The sequence below is a fragment of the Lolium rigidum genome, unplaced genomic scaffold, assembly GCF_022539505.1.
Source record: "Lolium rigidum isolate FL_2022 unplaced genomic scaffold, APGP_CSIRO_Lrig_0.1 contig_39246_1, whole genome shotgun sequence".
Taxonomy (NCBI): domain Eukaryota; kingdom Viridiplantae; phylum Streptophyta; class Magnoliopsida; order Poales; family Poaceae; genus Lolium; species Lolium rigidum.
Window position 1 is genome coordinate 5,833 of NW_025900446.1, and position 15,587 is coordinate 21,419.

The 15,587-nt window shown below is 41.8% G+C and overlaps 1 protein-coding gene, 1 long non-coding RNA gene and 2 other non-coding genes across 10 annotated transcripts; all 4 read left to right on the plus strand.

Annotated features, from left to right (window-relative positions):
• The first annotated feature begins 4,004 nt into the window (after positions 1 to 4,004).
• LOC124681318 lies at positions 4,005 to 7,631 on the plus strand. 7 transcript variants are annotated; one of them, XR_006995817.1, is made up of 5 exons: positions 4,005 to 4,028; positions 4,242 to 4,287; positions 4,562 to 5,211; positions 5,695 to 5,886; positions 6,529 to 7,631. It is a non-coding gene; the product is annotated as an uncharacterized LOC124681318 (long non-coding RNA). The 7 variants fall into 7 exon arrangements; XR_006995818.1 differs by lacking the exon at positions 4,005 to 4,028 and adding an exon at positions 4,048 to 4,114; XR_006995816.1 differs by lacking the exons at positions 4,005 to 4,028; positions 4,242 to 4,287 and having other exon boundaries at positions 4,307 to 5,211; positions 6,529 to 7,036; positions 7,245 to 7,631.
• Positions 7,632 to 12,042: 4,411 nt separating this feature from the next.
• On the plus strand, positions 12,043 to 15,206 carry LOC124681319 (60S ribosomal protein L30). Its single transcript, XM_047216255.1, has 5 exons — positions 12,043 to 12,138; positions 12,316 to 12,421; positions 14,447 to 14,548; positions 14,859 to 14,927; positions 15,034 to 15,206. Exons 1-5 carry the CDS (start codon positions 12,115 to 12,117, stop codon positions 15,072 to 15,074), a joined length of 342 nt encoding a protein of 113 aa, XP_047072211.1. The 5' UTR covers positions 12,043 to 12,114; the 3' UTR covers positions 15,075 to 15,206.
• LOC124681320 lies at positions 13,184 to 13,278 on the plus strand. The gene has a single exon (XR_006995822.1). It is a non-coding gene; the product is annotated as a small nucleolar RNA Z103 (small nucleolar RNA).
• On the plus strand, positions 13,661 to 13,754 carry LOC124681321. The gene has a single exon (XR_006995823.1). It is a non-coding gene; the product is annotated as a small nucleolar RNA Z103 (small nucleolar RNA).
• Positions 15,207 to 15,587: the final 381 nt, after the last annotated feature.

Here is a 15,587-nt window from a genome sequence, read left to right on the forward strand (position 1 = left end):
GTCGAAGTACTGCCTTCTTCTTGGGTGGTACATCAGCCCGAGGTTTCTACGTCAGCAGCCTGCGACTACAGTCGTTTTATTCAAGAGTTGAATCAACATAGGAACTTTATCCATCCAAACTACCAAGAAGGCTGAATTTTAGCCAGCAAAAACAAGACTTTATGCTATAAGAAACTTTTCATGCGTCACATGGGAAATGGTGAAAATTAAAGAGACACAAATATGACAAGCTATATAGAGAAACCGTTTGACATCATTGAAGAGCAACAGGTTGAGCAATGATACATGTTACTAAGTCAGTGAACATGCGTGAGCTAATCTATAGCTTTAATTAACCACCAACGTATGTGCAGAATAGCAAATGCCCCAGCAAAAAAAGAACACAAATCATATATACATACACACTATTTAAAATAACCCCTCACTGCAGTCATGTATGTAAATAGCTGCATTTTCATGGCCATTCACAAAACAAGTACAGATTGATTTTGAAGAAATCAAACAAACGAGAAGACTGGTATATTTATGGCACGGATAGGAAGTGGGCAAGGAAGTTACAACAGAAAAATGGAAATAAATACCAACATAAGATGTATTTCACATGAGCATAAGAGCGTAAATATCCTAAATCAAGGCCTAACGCATACCGGCAATAAGGCAGGATCTTAAATCTAGTAAAAGCGTAAAGAAGCCACCCACTAAGCTCACGGGCAACAATCTCCAGCAAGACAACAACCTGCAAAGGAAATGGAACAAAGCAACCATGTCAAGCAAAATGCAAAAGAAGCAACTTTGGATCGTGTGAGAAAGTAGAAATTGAAAAGGCACGCAGAAAAGGGTGAAGAGGAAAATAAATCAGTGAATGGAAGCACAGTAAAAACAAAAGAAATCAAACGTAAGAACTAAAGAAGAGGAAAGAATTGGGGTAAAATCGAGGCAGACACAAAACCAAGAAAGGGGATAAAATCTCAATTGTTGCACTATTAGGCCTAGGAGCGCTCTCGCTGTAGCAACAACCCAGATGCAGGGCAGTAGACATCGTAGGCCTTGCTTGCGTACTTACTGCCTCGACACCAAAACAATAGCTACTTTCAAAAGGGAACAATGTCAAACCACGAACCGTGAAAGATACAGCTACATAATGGGGTTGTATGATGTATCAGGCTCGTAGCATAATCATCAACTCCATGTGAAGTCTATAATATTTAAGGAAATGCTTCTGCAGCGTCAATGCCAATCATTCCAAAATATATTTTCTATGACAATTGCTATGTTTTTCTCTTTGTGTACCCGAAATTTCTCAAGAACTTGATAAGTTGTTCTAGATAAAAGCAACGTAGCAGCATCGGTTAGAAGAAACTCACATATAGGATGTTCAGCCGCACACAGAGCTTTGACAATGTCAGTTGAACAATTTCACTTGTTTTCCTCTCATCAGCTGTTCTAACTTCTGGGATTGGATTTCATTCTGTACAAAATCTTTTATTACAAGCTCCTTTTTATATCAAGTAAGAACATGAACAGATGGAACTAAATCTTTTTTTATCAACTGCAAGCACACCAAACCGTTTTTTCTTAGAACCTAGTGAAATAAAGGAGCGTTCAACCAAAGCATAAGTGTTAAATACAAACAAGACATAATATCTTTGTCCATCCTAGATACTACCTCAATTATACTATTTAGCAAGAACCGACTATCTAAAGCATGATTCTAGACTTTGTATTGGGATGCAAGAGACTATTTTCCTATCAATGAATTGATAGGAATGAATATATAAATAACATGCAACAAGAAGTTAAACATGAAGGTACTTTAGGAGAAATATAAAGGTGAAGATACAAACCTTTGGGTCCAATAGAAAGTTGTGTATAAATTTGAATTGACAAGATATTTAGCTTGTTAATTCACATGGGAACCTTGAATGCAAAAAAAACTGATCAGCACTCTGAAAAATCACTGTTGTACCGTAGATAGCTGGGATAAAGTCACTCATAATACTTAGTTACTTACAGCTGATACAAATCCATAGATTGTAGAAATGAAAAAGAGTTGTTAGAACAACAATGCTTTCAGGATAAATAGAGTAATAACATGGAGATAACATTTGGACAGAACGTACAAATACATCACACAGTCGAGTACCAAATATTTGTTCTGACAAAGTGTCCATGTAGGCTGCTGAGTTCTGACTTCAGGAATGGAATGCGTGATTTTTCTTACCATGCTAAAAGGAGTCCATGTAGGTTGCAGCAACACATAACAACAAGTTTTGATTTTATTTCCAGAAAAATCAAAGGTTTCTGTCTAATATAATAATTTACAACTCAGCCGAACTGACTCAATTAGTATTTTACGCTACCACATTTCAGCTTGGAAGAAACAAATCAAATACCTTTGTTTGTGGAATCAGCACATTTCTAGATGCTGTCAAATCCTGCTTGAAGTTTGCTAGAGTATATCTTGTACCCTCAACACAAAGGGCAAGCCGAAATGATCTTGGAAAGACTTTCAACCTTTGAAGACCCGACTGCATTTTAAAGCATAACGATCATTAATTTACTATGAACCACAAGGCACCATAGTATTAGTTAAGGTGGAAAATACTTTCGGCCCTTTTTCATCCTTTGCCCAGCTTCTCTAAAAAAAAGTATTCTGCAAACCACATGGACCAACCTTGTCATACCTTGCTGCCCTGAATGCCATGCATGTGAAAGCGAGGAGGGGTCGGATCGGGCATCACAAGCTTTAGAGAGCATATACTCAATCACCAACAGCCTAAACCACCCTGGACCTTGCATCCTAATAGATTTTAGGAGCATAATTAGAACCAGAGAAGGAAACTTGCAGTTGCTCGATCAAATCCAAACATCGCTTGTGTTCAAGTTAGAAGTACCCAAGTTATATACTCTGTACTCCATTTGTCGAATTTTTCTACAGATCGACCATAAAATTTGGTTCTCCTCTTTGTTCGTAACCTGAAACAGACCCAGATAGAAAAATCAAGAACAAATGCATGTTTCTGAGATAGGGAGAGAAAGGAGAATCACTCAACACGCAAGATCACAACCCTCATGTAGCCTAGCCTGCCGGTGAAGGCGAGCGGCATGAGGAGAACGGAGATGATACCCTCATCTTCCTTCTCCCCGCCCCACCCCAGGAGGCCTGAGCCACCCGGCAAGATCCATCCCTCGCGCCGCAAGAGAACGCTTCGCCCTTCTCATCCCGTTACACTCTGCTCGCAGGCGCAACTCCACCTCCTCCATCATCTTCGCCAAGCAGGAGGGGAAGGGCGTGGTGCAACAGTTGGACCATACACACCTGCTTGTAGATCCATCAAACACCTCATATGCATATCTCTACTATATTAAATGCCTAGAGGTGGTGAGATGGTTGGTAGGTCAGTCCTCTCTCCCACAAGGAAAAATCGCTGACGCTAAATTTTTTTTGGAAGAAAACCAAGTTTCAGTCCCACGCACGCACGATACCCATCAGCCTCTGGAGAAACCGAGAGAAATTCAATGGACACGGTTGGAGCACACGCACGACTCCTAGAAAACCAAACTGCCGAAAATCATCCACGGTTGTTCCTCCATGTCATCGCATCGTCTTCTCTTTCGTCCCCAGTCCCTTTCCATCAGCTACGCCTAACGCCGCGCCGGCCGGGGGAGTGTAGTTATGCCGGTGGGCTTCTCCATGCTGCGCGCTGGCGTCGGGCACCCCCGCTGTCGCCTTAGGCGGCGGCACCGCTAGGGGGCGGCGCGTCGAGGAGCAGCAACGATAAAAATATAGATCTGTGCTCCACATGGGAAGTCATTTCCGTCCGTTTGCCATGACCATCACCACCTCAATCTGAGCGACGCCGCACCGCTGCCGCCTCAGACTGTAGCGCCAGGAGTAGTCGGGCCGAGGGCCACGGGCGCGGGTGCCAAGACTGAAGGCCTCGTCGGTCTCTGCTGGTCCTCGGGAGGATTTTTCACCATGGCCGCCGATCTCGCGTCCGACCCAACTGTCAAACTTCCTCCAATCCGTAAGCTCATCTGCCCCTACTTGACCAACTCACTGGCTTGCGATGGAGATGCGACTATTGCCCTGCAGCTTGTTCTACTCTACATGGTCTGTAGCTCTGTTTGGTCAAACAGTGCAAAGTTCAAACCTATACTAAATCTCCATATGCTTCGTATGCATATTATGTTGTCAAATCCAGGCATAATATTCAAGGGTAGCTTGTGTTATCATGCAGGTCACTTAACACCCCGTAGTTGATGCTTCCAGGTGTACCTTGTCAGGTATCACATTATCCAGTCAATACTACAATGGGGATCTCTCCTGAATAAATTTCTCAACTTGTACATTAGGTGGTTGTAGGAAATTTAAACTATTCATGCCCATCCTTAGCTTGGTCTAGATGCTAACACATTGTTCTCGTATTGTAGTTGAAATGATTCAGAAATTTTCTTGCATCAGATTATTGCGCTTATTTTATTTTCCAACTTATCAATTCAATCGTCTGCATGCCCAACAAAATTGCATGAAACAGGGGATATTTTCGTGCTTCTGCAGCTGAAATTTCCGCAGACAGTCTAAACTCTAAATATTCCTTGGACAGCAGATCGACTTACTCATGATCACCAATGGTCTTCACCTACAGGTGAGATGGACAGCTTATGCATTGAAATGTTTGAAGAAAGACAACCCAGCGTGGTAGAGGATCATATAGCCTGAGAGAGCTTCCGCTGACACTCCAGTCGACAACGACTTCTCGAGCTTGGCATGCCATCTTGTTTCACCCCTCTTTTTCTTGGCAAAGTTGTTTCACCCCTCATGATCTCCTTTCTGTATATATACTGAACTTACAAAGCCAAATATAAGTATCTGGTTTTCTCTCAATGTCTATTAGTTGGAGACACTGCTGTAGTATTTTCCTATAGCGTTTTATCAGGACCCTACACTTGAGTGCCCAACAGAGGAGCCGTTTAAGCTGTGTATCCGTGGAGACATTGCAAATATCTAATATGCTTATATATTTGTTGCCCTTCTTATTTTTTTATATTTACGTGCCTTTCGAATTTAAAGCGTGGCTCCATGGCACTTCTTTTGTTATTTCAGATGTTGAGGAAATTTACTAAACAATTGAATTGGGAGGACTCAAGTTGGAATATCTTCAATACTCTCTTTTTGGCTATTGAATCAATAGCTGTTCTATGGTGGAGGTAAAGGTTTGTCAACTATTATAATGCTCATTTTTTGGTTTCCATAAATGATTTTGGAGACTTTAGTAGAGATTGCCCCCTCAACATCCAATGTACATAAAATCTTAAATGTTTCCTTTGCACTATTATTGCGGGAGATAACATTTTTGTCAAGGTTATTTGTGATTTGCTAAATCTCTTGTAAATCAATAAGTAAAAGAAAATAAATGCCGAGTAAACTCATGTAGGAATTTGTTTTAATTATCTCATGTGTATGTGGTTAGTCAGTATCCAAGATTTCTGAGGGCCCATTCAAATTTTCTGAAGATAGTTTTCAAGTTATTTCAGTTCATGCATGAGATGAATCCTCGAGTTCAAGTTATTTATGTATAGTTTGTTCAGTTGTAACATGGATGTCTTTTTATCATTATTGTAGTGTGTCCTTTTCTAAGCAATGCATGCTTGCACTTCTATTTACAATTGAATCGTCCACAAACTTGACAGGATCGTGGCAGTACCACCGCCTACCATTTCCTTGTCCCTGAGGTGCGAGGCCACCGCGTACTTCTCCCCTCTCCTGGCTCACTCTTCCTCCGGAGTCCACAAACCGCAGCCAAGAAATCCACTAAGCAGAAAAACTTGATGCGAGCCTCTCCGCCTGGCACGTGTCTGTCACTGGAGTGGAGTGGAGTACAGGTAGTCTGAGCCGCCGAGTGTTCCTGTTTTGATTTGCAACATAGTTGACTGTTGAATCAGATTTTTTCCGAATTTTGAAGTTGTAGTAGCCTAAGAACAGTTAGTGTTAGTAAACCTGGTACTGAAAGGTATGAAACTGACGTGATACCATTTGTTCAAGGAGTCAGGATTCAGGGTAGTATTTTAGTTGCCTTCAAAGCTGAGGTTAATTACATTCCTGAACCATGATCGTTCTAGAGAAGCCTAGCGTCATCAGGTTTACATATACACCCTCGTTTTCTGTATCAGTTTAACCTAAGGGATTGGTGTTGTCATGATATTAGCCACTTCTGTATTGATAATGGAAAATGCGGTGTCGCAAAAAAGGTGAGCCCAAGCATAAGGCTGTTGTAGCAAACAGATTTTGAATCCAATGCTCAATGATGAAAATTATAAAGGAAAGATAATGCTTTTCACATAGATTGGTTGAGAGAATCTTTTTTTTCATACATTGGATACTTGAATTATGTATATGCTTCCTATTATATTAAACACAACAGTACACTACTTTTCCCACAAAACACATAAACATAACGCTGCACTAATAATGTTTTGAGCTAAACCTTAAGCTCTAAGATAACACAGAGCCTACATGCATTTCAGATTAATCCGCACTGAAGTCACGGTGCTGCCTAACTTCCTTGGATGCTTTCTGGACAGAGGCACTTTGTATTCAGGTAAAACCAACCTTTTCGTAGCAGTTGGTATTTTCCAATTGCATTGTTCATCACTAAATAGAATCACATTTCGCATGTATTATCTGTCTGTTGCTAAACTACGTGTCAATATTTTTTTGCAATCCAAAGAAACTCATGAACCCACTGAAAACCTATATATGAAGTTCTAGATGGAGAATGGTCCGATTGCGTGCATCTGATCCCGCATCAAGAGTACTGTTTTCTAGAGTATGATGGGCATCTGAATGAATTTACCTTTCTCATGTTCATCGCCGAGAGTGCATAGGTGCTGGAGAGGATGGTGGTTGAGTTAAAGTTCGGAAGTATGATGCACATCTGTAGATTGCTATTAAGATGAAAGCTATGGATCATGCCAAATGGGTCCGTGGAGGCAGTCCCAAACTGCTACTTGATGGAGGAACTTCGATACCCAGGTTGGTGTTGTCCTTGGTTATGGCACCCCAAGGTCTGAATTTTGGCTATACCCATCGAGAGCTTCTATTGCATTTTTTTTGTCATTCATTGTAATCTTTCACTCTATTGGGTAAATTTTATTGAGTAGTGCTCACTGCTTCTATTATGATGAGCGTGAGAGGGTCCATGGAAATGCATCCTGATGTTCCTTATTTCTCTAATCTCAAGGGAGATCATCTCAGTTGATCGATGTATAAGTATATGTACTGGTTTCTGAATTCAAACGTGCAAGGGAGAAGGTGCATGTGGAGGGGTATGGTGTTGCGCAGGCATAGGAGAAGTAAATGGTGCGGACGGCGTCCGCAACCGCTTCATTGGGCTGGTTCAGGACGTAATACTCTGTAATAGATATGTATGGTGCTCGGATCCTCTACATTTCCTCCCGATGACCCTAAATTTGCAACATTATTTCTAGATATGAATCATGGAACAACAACAATTATAGATAGTGAAAAGGCACGATAAATATTAAATTATGTATGATATTATAATTTCTGAGCTTTTGCTTATATGGTGTAACAAATGTGTGACTGAACTGCTGCTTAGATGATGTACAAAATACTGTGTGACAGATGCATAGTAGATTAAAGGCTTATTTTTTACTTGCTGTTATCTGACATTGATATGGTTTTAATTGGTCCAAGTTTACGCATTCACCAAATGTAAAATTGTTCTATTTATAGTACGCATGTCAGCTTTCGTGCCAATCTTCAGCCATGAGCTTGATTATCAAATTTACATGCGTGGCTACAGAAAAATTAATGGATCGTGGCAACGCACGGGCATTCAACTAGTAGATTATAAAGAATCTGCAGAGACAAAAGAAGTTACATGTAAGAAATCAAAAGAGGGGAGGTGAGTAGGCAGATCAGGAAGGAAGAGAGGCTTGCACATGATGCACGTTCACTGCCTCTCTAGGCCGCCGACCCATCTGTGCTCCACCGACATCCTCACTTCAATCCCCGCTGCTGGATGTTCATGCTCTAGCCTGCTTCCTCCATCCCGGTGGTCAACTTCCCTGCTGCTGCTGCAACTTCCGTCCGATCCCTGCCGTCTCACAGCAAGGTGCGATGCGGCGGCGCAAGCGGCGGCAAACCTCCTTCACAGATTCCGTGTGTGTGCACATCTTGTGTTACATGTGCAACAGTTGGTGTTCTTGATCCAAAAATTGGCCAGCATATCCTGTGATAAAAAAATATGTTTATCCGGCAACCTCCTTCACAGATTCTTTTGTTGTGCAAGTCAAAAAATTGTAGGTTCCAAGGAGAGATTCATTGTTTGCGTCCAGAATGTAAACACAACATATTTAAAGAGGAAAAAAGAAAATTGGGGTGCAGAACGTCTACTCTTCAAATTTAATGATCATTCTACAAAAATGGAGTACATTCCATTGCTCACCATTTTTACTGTCTCAATGGTATTTTAGAGTAGACCATTGCTCACCATACTATGCATAATGGGAGAAACTGGAAAGAAACATAGATTAATTACTAACGCTTACCTAATCTAGCCAATTTACTTTCAGAAGAAGGATCAAATGGGCCATTATCAGATCACCCAAACCTGATGAAATCCACTATGAGTCATGCAAACATTAGGTAAAGCATTTAACAGAATCAGGTTTTCAAATTACATAACTATCAATTATACATATAAGCCAAGAGAGCAGCACTCCATTAGCCATAGAGTATGCATACATTTTCCAGAGGTAGAGGCAGAGGACAGCAGTAGCCCGCAAGCTTGCTGATGGTAATATGGATCGGAGGGAGTAAATAAAGGAACAACCAGATGTACCAACAATAATATGATCAAAAGCAGCCTAAAAATGCTTACTCTGTGACTGTACTATATAAATATTCTTGCACTGCTGGTAATTTCTTCACTGTTGGCAATTTCATTTACCATGATCTACAGAGTACTTTATTAAACTCTTGCACTGTTGGCAATGGTTAAAGCTTCAGGTATAAAATCTGGGATGAGGATTTTACTTCTGGATTTCCTGCATACTCAATTAATTTCTGTAATAGGATAATATAAAACGAAAGCATAGTAATAACGGCATTAACTTCTTAGTTGCAAGTTAGATTACATGTTCTGATAATTTAAAACATCAAGGCCTATTGCATTCATGGTTTACTCACATAAGCATACTTTCCTGTATAAACACAATGCATTACATATATCTGAAAATAAATTCAAATAGATAAAAATGAATTGGACAAAGAAACTTGGCTCGCCTGATAAATGCGCTGCAGTTCAATTCTGCTCTTTTCTTCAAAACTAAAACATGTACCCCGTCTTATTTCCTCCTTAGTACAGAACCCTAGCCCTGAAACATCCAACAAGAAAAAATACACATATAGTTCAGGCTTCACAAGGTAAAAGTACATGGCTCAAAAAAATTCAGACTATTGGTGCTGCAACCTCATGAGAAACCTCGACCAAATTCAGATTATTACCTGTGAACCATCAATATTAGGGCCTAACCTTCTGTAGAATTTCATCATCTTCTTCTTCTTTGACAACACACCTGAACCAAAAGAATAGTGAGAAATGACAACCCTGCACCAATATGTTAGGGCCTAATCTATGTCTTTGCTCCTATCTGTTACGCGGCAAGCCATTGTTGCAATTCTCCATCCCAAGTTTCTCCAGCAAGATGGGATCCAGAGAGAGAGAGAGAGAGAGAACCTGGGAGGAGGGCCATTGTTCCGTTGCTGGCCGGCGTCCTTGGTGACGATGAAGAGGTGGGGGAGGCTAGTCAGTCCAGCAAAACACATCGGAGAGGTGCAGGACGGGCTGAGCTCCACCAGCCGCTCCTCTGGGGATGGCACGATGCACGGCGTTGCGCTGCGCCGCGCCCGCCGGCCAATAGCCGCTCCTCCAGCGATGGCGGCACACCTAACACACAAAAAAACGACGGAATCATGGAAATGGGATTTTCTTGAGGCATAGCTAACAAACCAATATTGCCAACTCAACAGACAACATACCATACCAGATGGTGATGTAAAACTGCAGTAAAATGGTAAGCAATAATCCTAGTGAAATAACATGAAGTGGATGATTCTTATAGATGGTAAGAACGAGCACATACATTTTTTTCCTTGGTCTCTGTCCGCACTTGAATAGAACAGCAAGGATACGTCAAATAAGTGTCATTGGCTTGTTACAGTAACATGAGACAAAAATAACACCTTACCTGCATACACGAATTTATAGGGCGGTGAGAAATGCATGTTGTATTGCAAACGCATGTTGTGTTGCAAACCAACAAAAACTAAACCACTTCTTCTACAACCTCTTCCCTGCATACACCAATTTATGGGGCAGAGAGAAACGCCTAGGTAAGGTGGAGTTGGGAACATCCTACAAATAATGAAGTGATCAAGGGACGACGGCTGAAGCAAATGAGAGGAAGCCATGATGCCTTTGGTATTGGTCAAATGATGCTCAGCTGTTGGCCCCAACATAAGCGGAGTACAACGGACAACATCTACTCCTCATCATTGTCAGTCTCCAGGGCCTAGGCGCCACAACACGAATGCCACGGCAGCGGCCAGCCGCTACTCCTATTTGGCATCCATCTCTGCGGTCTAGGCGACGACGCGCTATGCCCCATCGAATGTTGAAAAATGAAACAAATCTTGTTAGCTACAATAATTAATCTCCATAGTTTAGCAAACCATTAAAGTCAACGTGTAGGCATTAACAAAAGGATCTGGTATGCAAAAATTAAGGTAGTCACCACCAAGAGTTAGAGCTCAATTAACTTGTAGATCGAACCATTAGTGGGCATCAAAAATAGTATAATAACTAATTTAGATTCCTAATAAATATAGGCAAAGAGATAGTTGAACTGTACTGAATCCAAGAACCTATTCATCTTTTCTCAGTGAAAAGATCAATAGAGGGAAAACCTGCCTGTACTTTTGTCGAATACCTTGTTGTCATATCTAAGTAGAATCTACACAAACAAAAACAATTTCAGGGACTAAAGAGAGATAGAGAGAGAGGGTTAAGAGAAATAGGACTGACCTGGAGGTGGACTTATTCTTGAGGTTGAGGACTGACCTGGAGGTGGACTTATTCTTGAGGTTGAGGACGACATCAATCCCGCGTCCTAGCACCATCCTCCTGTCGCCCCCTTCTCCCATGTGCAGCGGAAAGTTAGGGATGGAGGAGGTGGAGCCTGGCCGGCACCTCCTCAGCCATGGCTCCCTTCCCTTTGCCTCTCCCTATTTGGTGCCCTCCCTTCGCTTTCCTTGTACCATCAATGGAGAAGACCAGCAAATAGGGGGCGGAAGAGAAGGGGCGCCTCTCCCTGTTTGGTGCGGCGAGATGACTTCGGACCAGAAAATCGATTGCGGCGCGCGAGGTGGCGCCACGAGCAGCAGCCTGCGCCTCATCCAGATGATGGCAACGCCACGAGATCGCCCGGAAGATGGGGAGGCGGCGGGTCAAGGAGCTCTTGGTGGAGAAGGGATTTGGGGAGGACACGATGGTGGGGAATGGCCCCTAGGGTTTGACCGCGGGTGTGGGCTTTTGTCTCACGCGAGCCCAATCGTACCCTCAGCCGAGCCAACCTTATCACGACACCTGGCCCAATCGATGGAGACGAGCGAGGCAAGCGCCCCGTCCTTGCGTGACAGATGCCCATCGTGGATAGCCTGGGACTGCCCCATGGGGGTGCAACAATCATACCTTTAGATATCCATCCCACTCGTAAAGTATTACTGTGCAGATTGCTAAAAAAGAGAAGGCGAAAACCAGTTTAGAAAAAGGCCTAAAATACCCGTCTTCAAACAAATTCGGCGTACCTACAAAAGGCAAACTGGGCCCAGTAAGCCCATTGACAATTCCATGCCCAAAGTCACTAAAGCCCACACCGAGCAAAACCCTTACCCGTCCGCGTCTATATAATCAAACCCTAGCGCAACTGGCTCCTCCATCTCGCAGACATCCCCGAGCAGAAGCCGCCGTCGTCGCCGCCGCCGCCAACACTTGCGTCGCAGCCGCTTCTCCTCGGGTCGCAACCATGGTGGCCTCCACGAAGAAGGCGGTAAGGAACCCCCTTCCCCACCTTTCCCCTGATTTGCGCCGATCCTTTGCGGCGCTCATCTGCAATTTCGGCCTTCTGCCAGATCCAGCATTTCACATGGGTTCTTTCTTCCGATTGCTCGCGTGATTTCTTCTCGCTGCTTCTCTAATTCTCGATGGTTTTCTTCTTGTGGTGCAGAAGAAGTCCGGGGACAACATCAACAACAAGCTGCAGCTTGTCATGAAGAGTGGCAAGTACACGCTCGGCTACAAGACCGTCCTCAAGACCCTCAGGAACTCCAAGTGTAAGAACCCAACCTGCCTTGCCTTGCTCTAGCGTGCTCTATACGACATGTGCTGTTTGTACTGTTGGTCGTACGAGTAGTATGCTATGGAAGGTTGTTGTTTAACTCAGGAACTAGTCATGGTACTGTCTGGCTGCGGATGAATAGATGCTGTAGTGTGTTCTTGCGCATCGCAAAAACTGATTACCGACGGATCTCATTGCCGCTGTGTATGACTCGATGCTATAGTGATTAGCTTCACCGTCGCTATTCTACTAGTATGGACTTACTGCTGTGCTAAGTAGGTGATGGTGGTGTACATCTTAGGCGTATGGATTTTACTTTCATTGTTGCCCTGCATTTAAGTAGTGTGTGTCATAGAAAGGTTGCCAACATAGCACTCCGTTAGCATTTTGTGTTGTACTCCACATAGATCTGGTCCTATGTTAGTATCCCCAAAAGATTGCATGCTTCTAAGATGTCGTACTAATTGATTTCATTATGTGGATTGTGTTGCATTTTTCTCCCTCTAGATGATAATTATGTACTTAAAATGTTTTGAACTTGGATTATGGTGATAATTTCTCCTAGTTAATACACAGTTATCTTTGCAACACCTAATTTCTTGACCTGAGTATTTTAAGCCATGATGGCAATTATGCTGAACATACTGAATTGGATATAGTGCTTTATATTGAACAGATAACTTTGCTCATTACATGGTGTGTTGGGTGTTTTGTGCGGCTGGTCCTAGCTTTTATTCTTGATGTACTGCTTTGTTCTGTGGATATGATGATCCTTTCCCCAAATGATCGACAGTGAACATACTGAGCGCTATAATTTCTCTTTGGAGAAACCAAGCCAGGACTCTGATCCTCCCAGTTGTTGTACATGATTTTGTTCTTTATTATTTGTGCTTTTTGTAGTTGTGCTTAATTTGATTCTACCTTGTAGCTCTTTTGACTTCCATAATGACTACTTTTGAATTTAGTCAACTAGGAACTGATGTTGCTTCGTGGTTCATGTTCTGTTCATTTATGTTTGCCAGCAACGGATGTGTTTCTTCATGTTTGTATGCCCATTAGGTGTTGAGAACTGATTACGAGTGGATCTATTCATATGGTCATTGTGTATGAGTCAATGCTATAGTAATCCTAGCATTTTGCAAATGAAACCTGTGTAATGTCACTGTTTAATAGCAGAAACAAGAAATTTGTTATCTACTAAATTCTATTTGTTTTTTATGTGTCACTTTGTATAAAGGATATGATGATCCTTTCCCCAGATGATCGACACTGAACATGCTGAGCGCTACATTTCTCTTCAGAGAAACCAAGCCAGGATTCTGATCCTCCTAGCTTTTGGACACATTTGCTTTTGTAGCCTTTTTCAGCTCGTTTATATTTGTAGTGAAGTCTTTCTTACTGTGTGAACTTTGTTCTCTCTTGCCTGCTTTTTTAATTAACAGCTTACATTTTGACAGTGAAGGATGTAGGTGTTTTAATTGATCAAGCATTGAAAAAACTGATTACCGATGGAACTTGTATTTCATGGCCATCGTGTATGAGTCAATGCCATAATAACTCCCCCATGTTCTGTCTATACAATGGCTTTGTTATCACACTGTTTGTACCAGGAATGGGGATACTACCTTTGATAGCTACTCTTATAGACTGTAGTTTTTATACATGCTGGATGGTGTGTTACCATGAATTTGTGAATGTTTTCTATATATGTGGATGCAAGCAATATTGGTTGAAGACAATGTTTTTTGTTATTTCTTCCTGTGTCCCTTTTGTTGTCAGTTGCATTTTGAAGCTTGAAATATTGTAGTTAAGTGTCTTGTGAATGCGCAATGTTGGGTGCAAGACAATGTTTTTTGTTAGTTCTTCATGTATCCTTTTTGTTCTCAGTTGCATTTTGAAGCTTGAAATATTGTAGTTAAAGTGTCTTGTTTCGTCTGTTTGGCCTGGCACTACTTTCAGTTTACCTTGTCATTTTGTGGCAGTCCGTCTGATGCAAATAATGTGTTTGTGCTATTTACAGCAAAGCTAGTGATCATTGCTAACAACTGCCCTCCACTTCGGAAGTCTGAGATCGAGTACTATGCTATGTTGGCCAAGGTCACTGTCCACCACTTCCATGGAAGTAAGTTAGCAGTCCTTAGTTCTCAATTATTTTGAATCAATTTCTGTTCAGTGATGAGTTCCAAGGAATAATGCTTATTTCTTTTCCTTACACTAAAATCTTGTGCTTAGGTCGAAGTCCTGTTAATATAATTGTCCTTGTTCATTGCCACCTTGTCATTGAGGTGTTATTATGTCTTAGAATTGCGAAAAATATTGTTATAATATATTTGCATTTATGCAAAACTTAGTGATGCAGTCAGCAGTCAGCACCATACTCTATTCTGTTATTGGATCAGCAATGTACTGATGACTGCAATGTCCAATTCCAGACAATGTTGATTTGGGAACGTCCTGTGGTAAATACTTCAGCGTCTGCTGTCTGAGTATCATTGACCCTGGTATGTTTCAGCAGCATTATCCATCTCGTTACCTGATCTTGTTTGATTTTATCAGGTTTTGATATGCGATTTTGATCATGTTGCTTTGCTTTGTGTTCAATTTCAGGCGATTCTGACATCATCACCTCCACTCCAGCTGGCCAGTAACCAACCTTTTCACTGTCTTGTCTGATGCGTCGTCTGAGCCGTTCTAGACTGTAGTTCTTGCTGGACTTGATTTGGTCTCGTGTACATTTATCAGTCAATCAAGTTTCGTGGGGATATCTTTTTGGATCGGAAGTTTTGTCTCTGCCTGAGTTTAATTGCACTTTGCTGCACTGCTGTCATCAAAGTATGGTTATTCTGTGATAGTCTGTGTTGATTTTCTAGGGTAGTTCAGAATGGTGTTTCTCATGCTCTTAATCTGATTGAGATTCTCTGAGCTTGCCATAAACATAGGTATGATGTTGTCTGGCATTGAAGTGATGCTGGTTAGGATTACAACTGCAATTCCCTTTGTGAGCCTTTTATGCAAATTTTGATCGTTGGTTTCTTAAAATGTGGCAATTTGAAAAATTACCTCATTATCACATGATAACCAACTTTTAAAAAGTGGGGAATCCTCGCTTACTCTGAAAGTCCCTGCACCTCTCTATGGATTTTGAACCTACCAAACTGAAC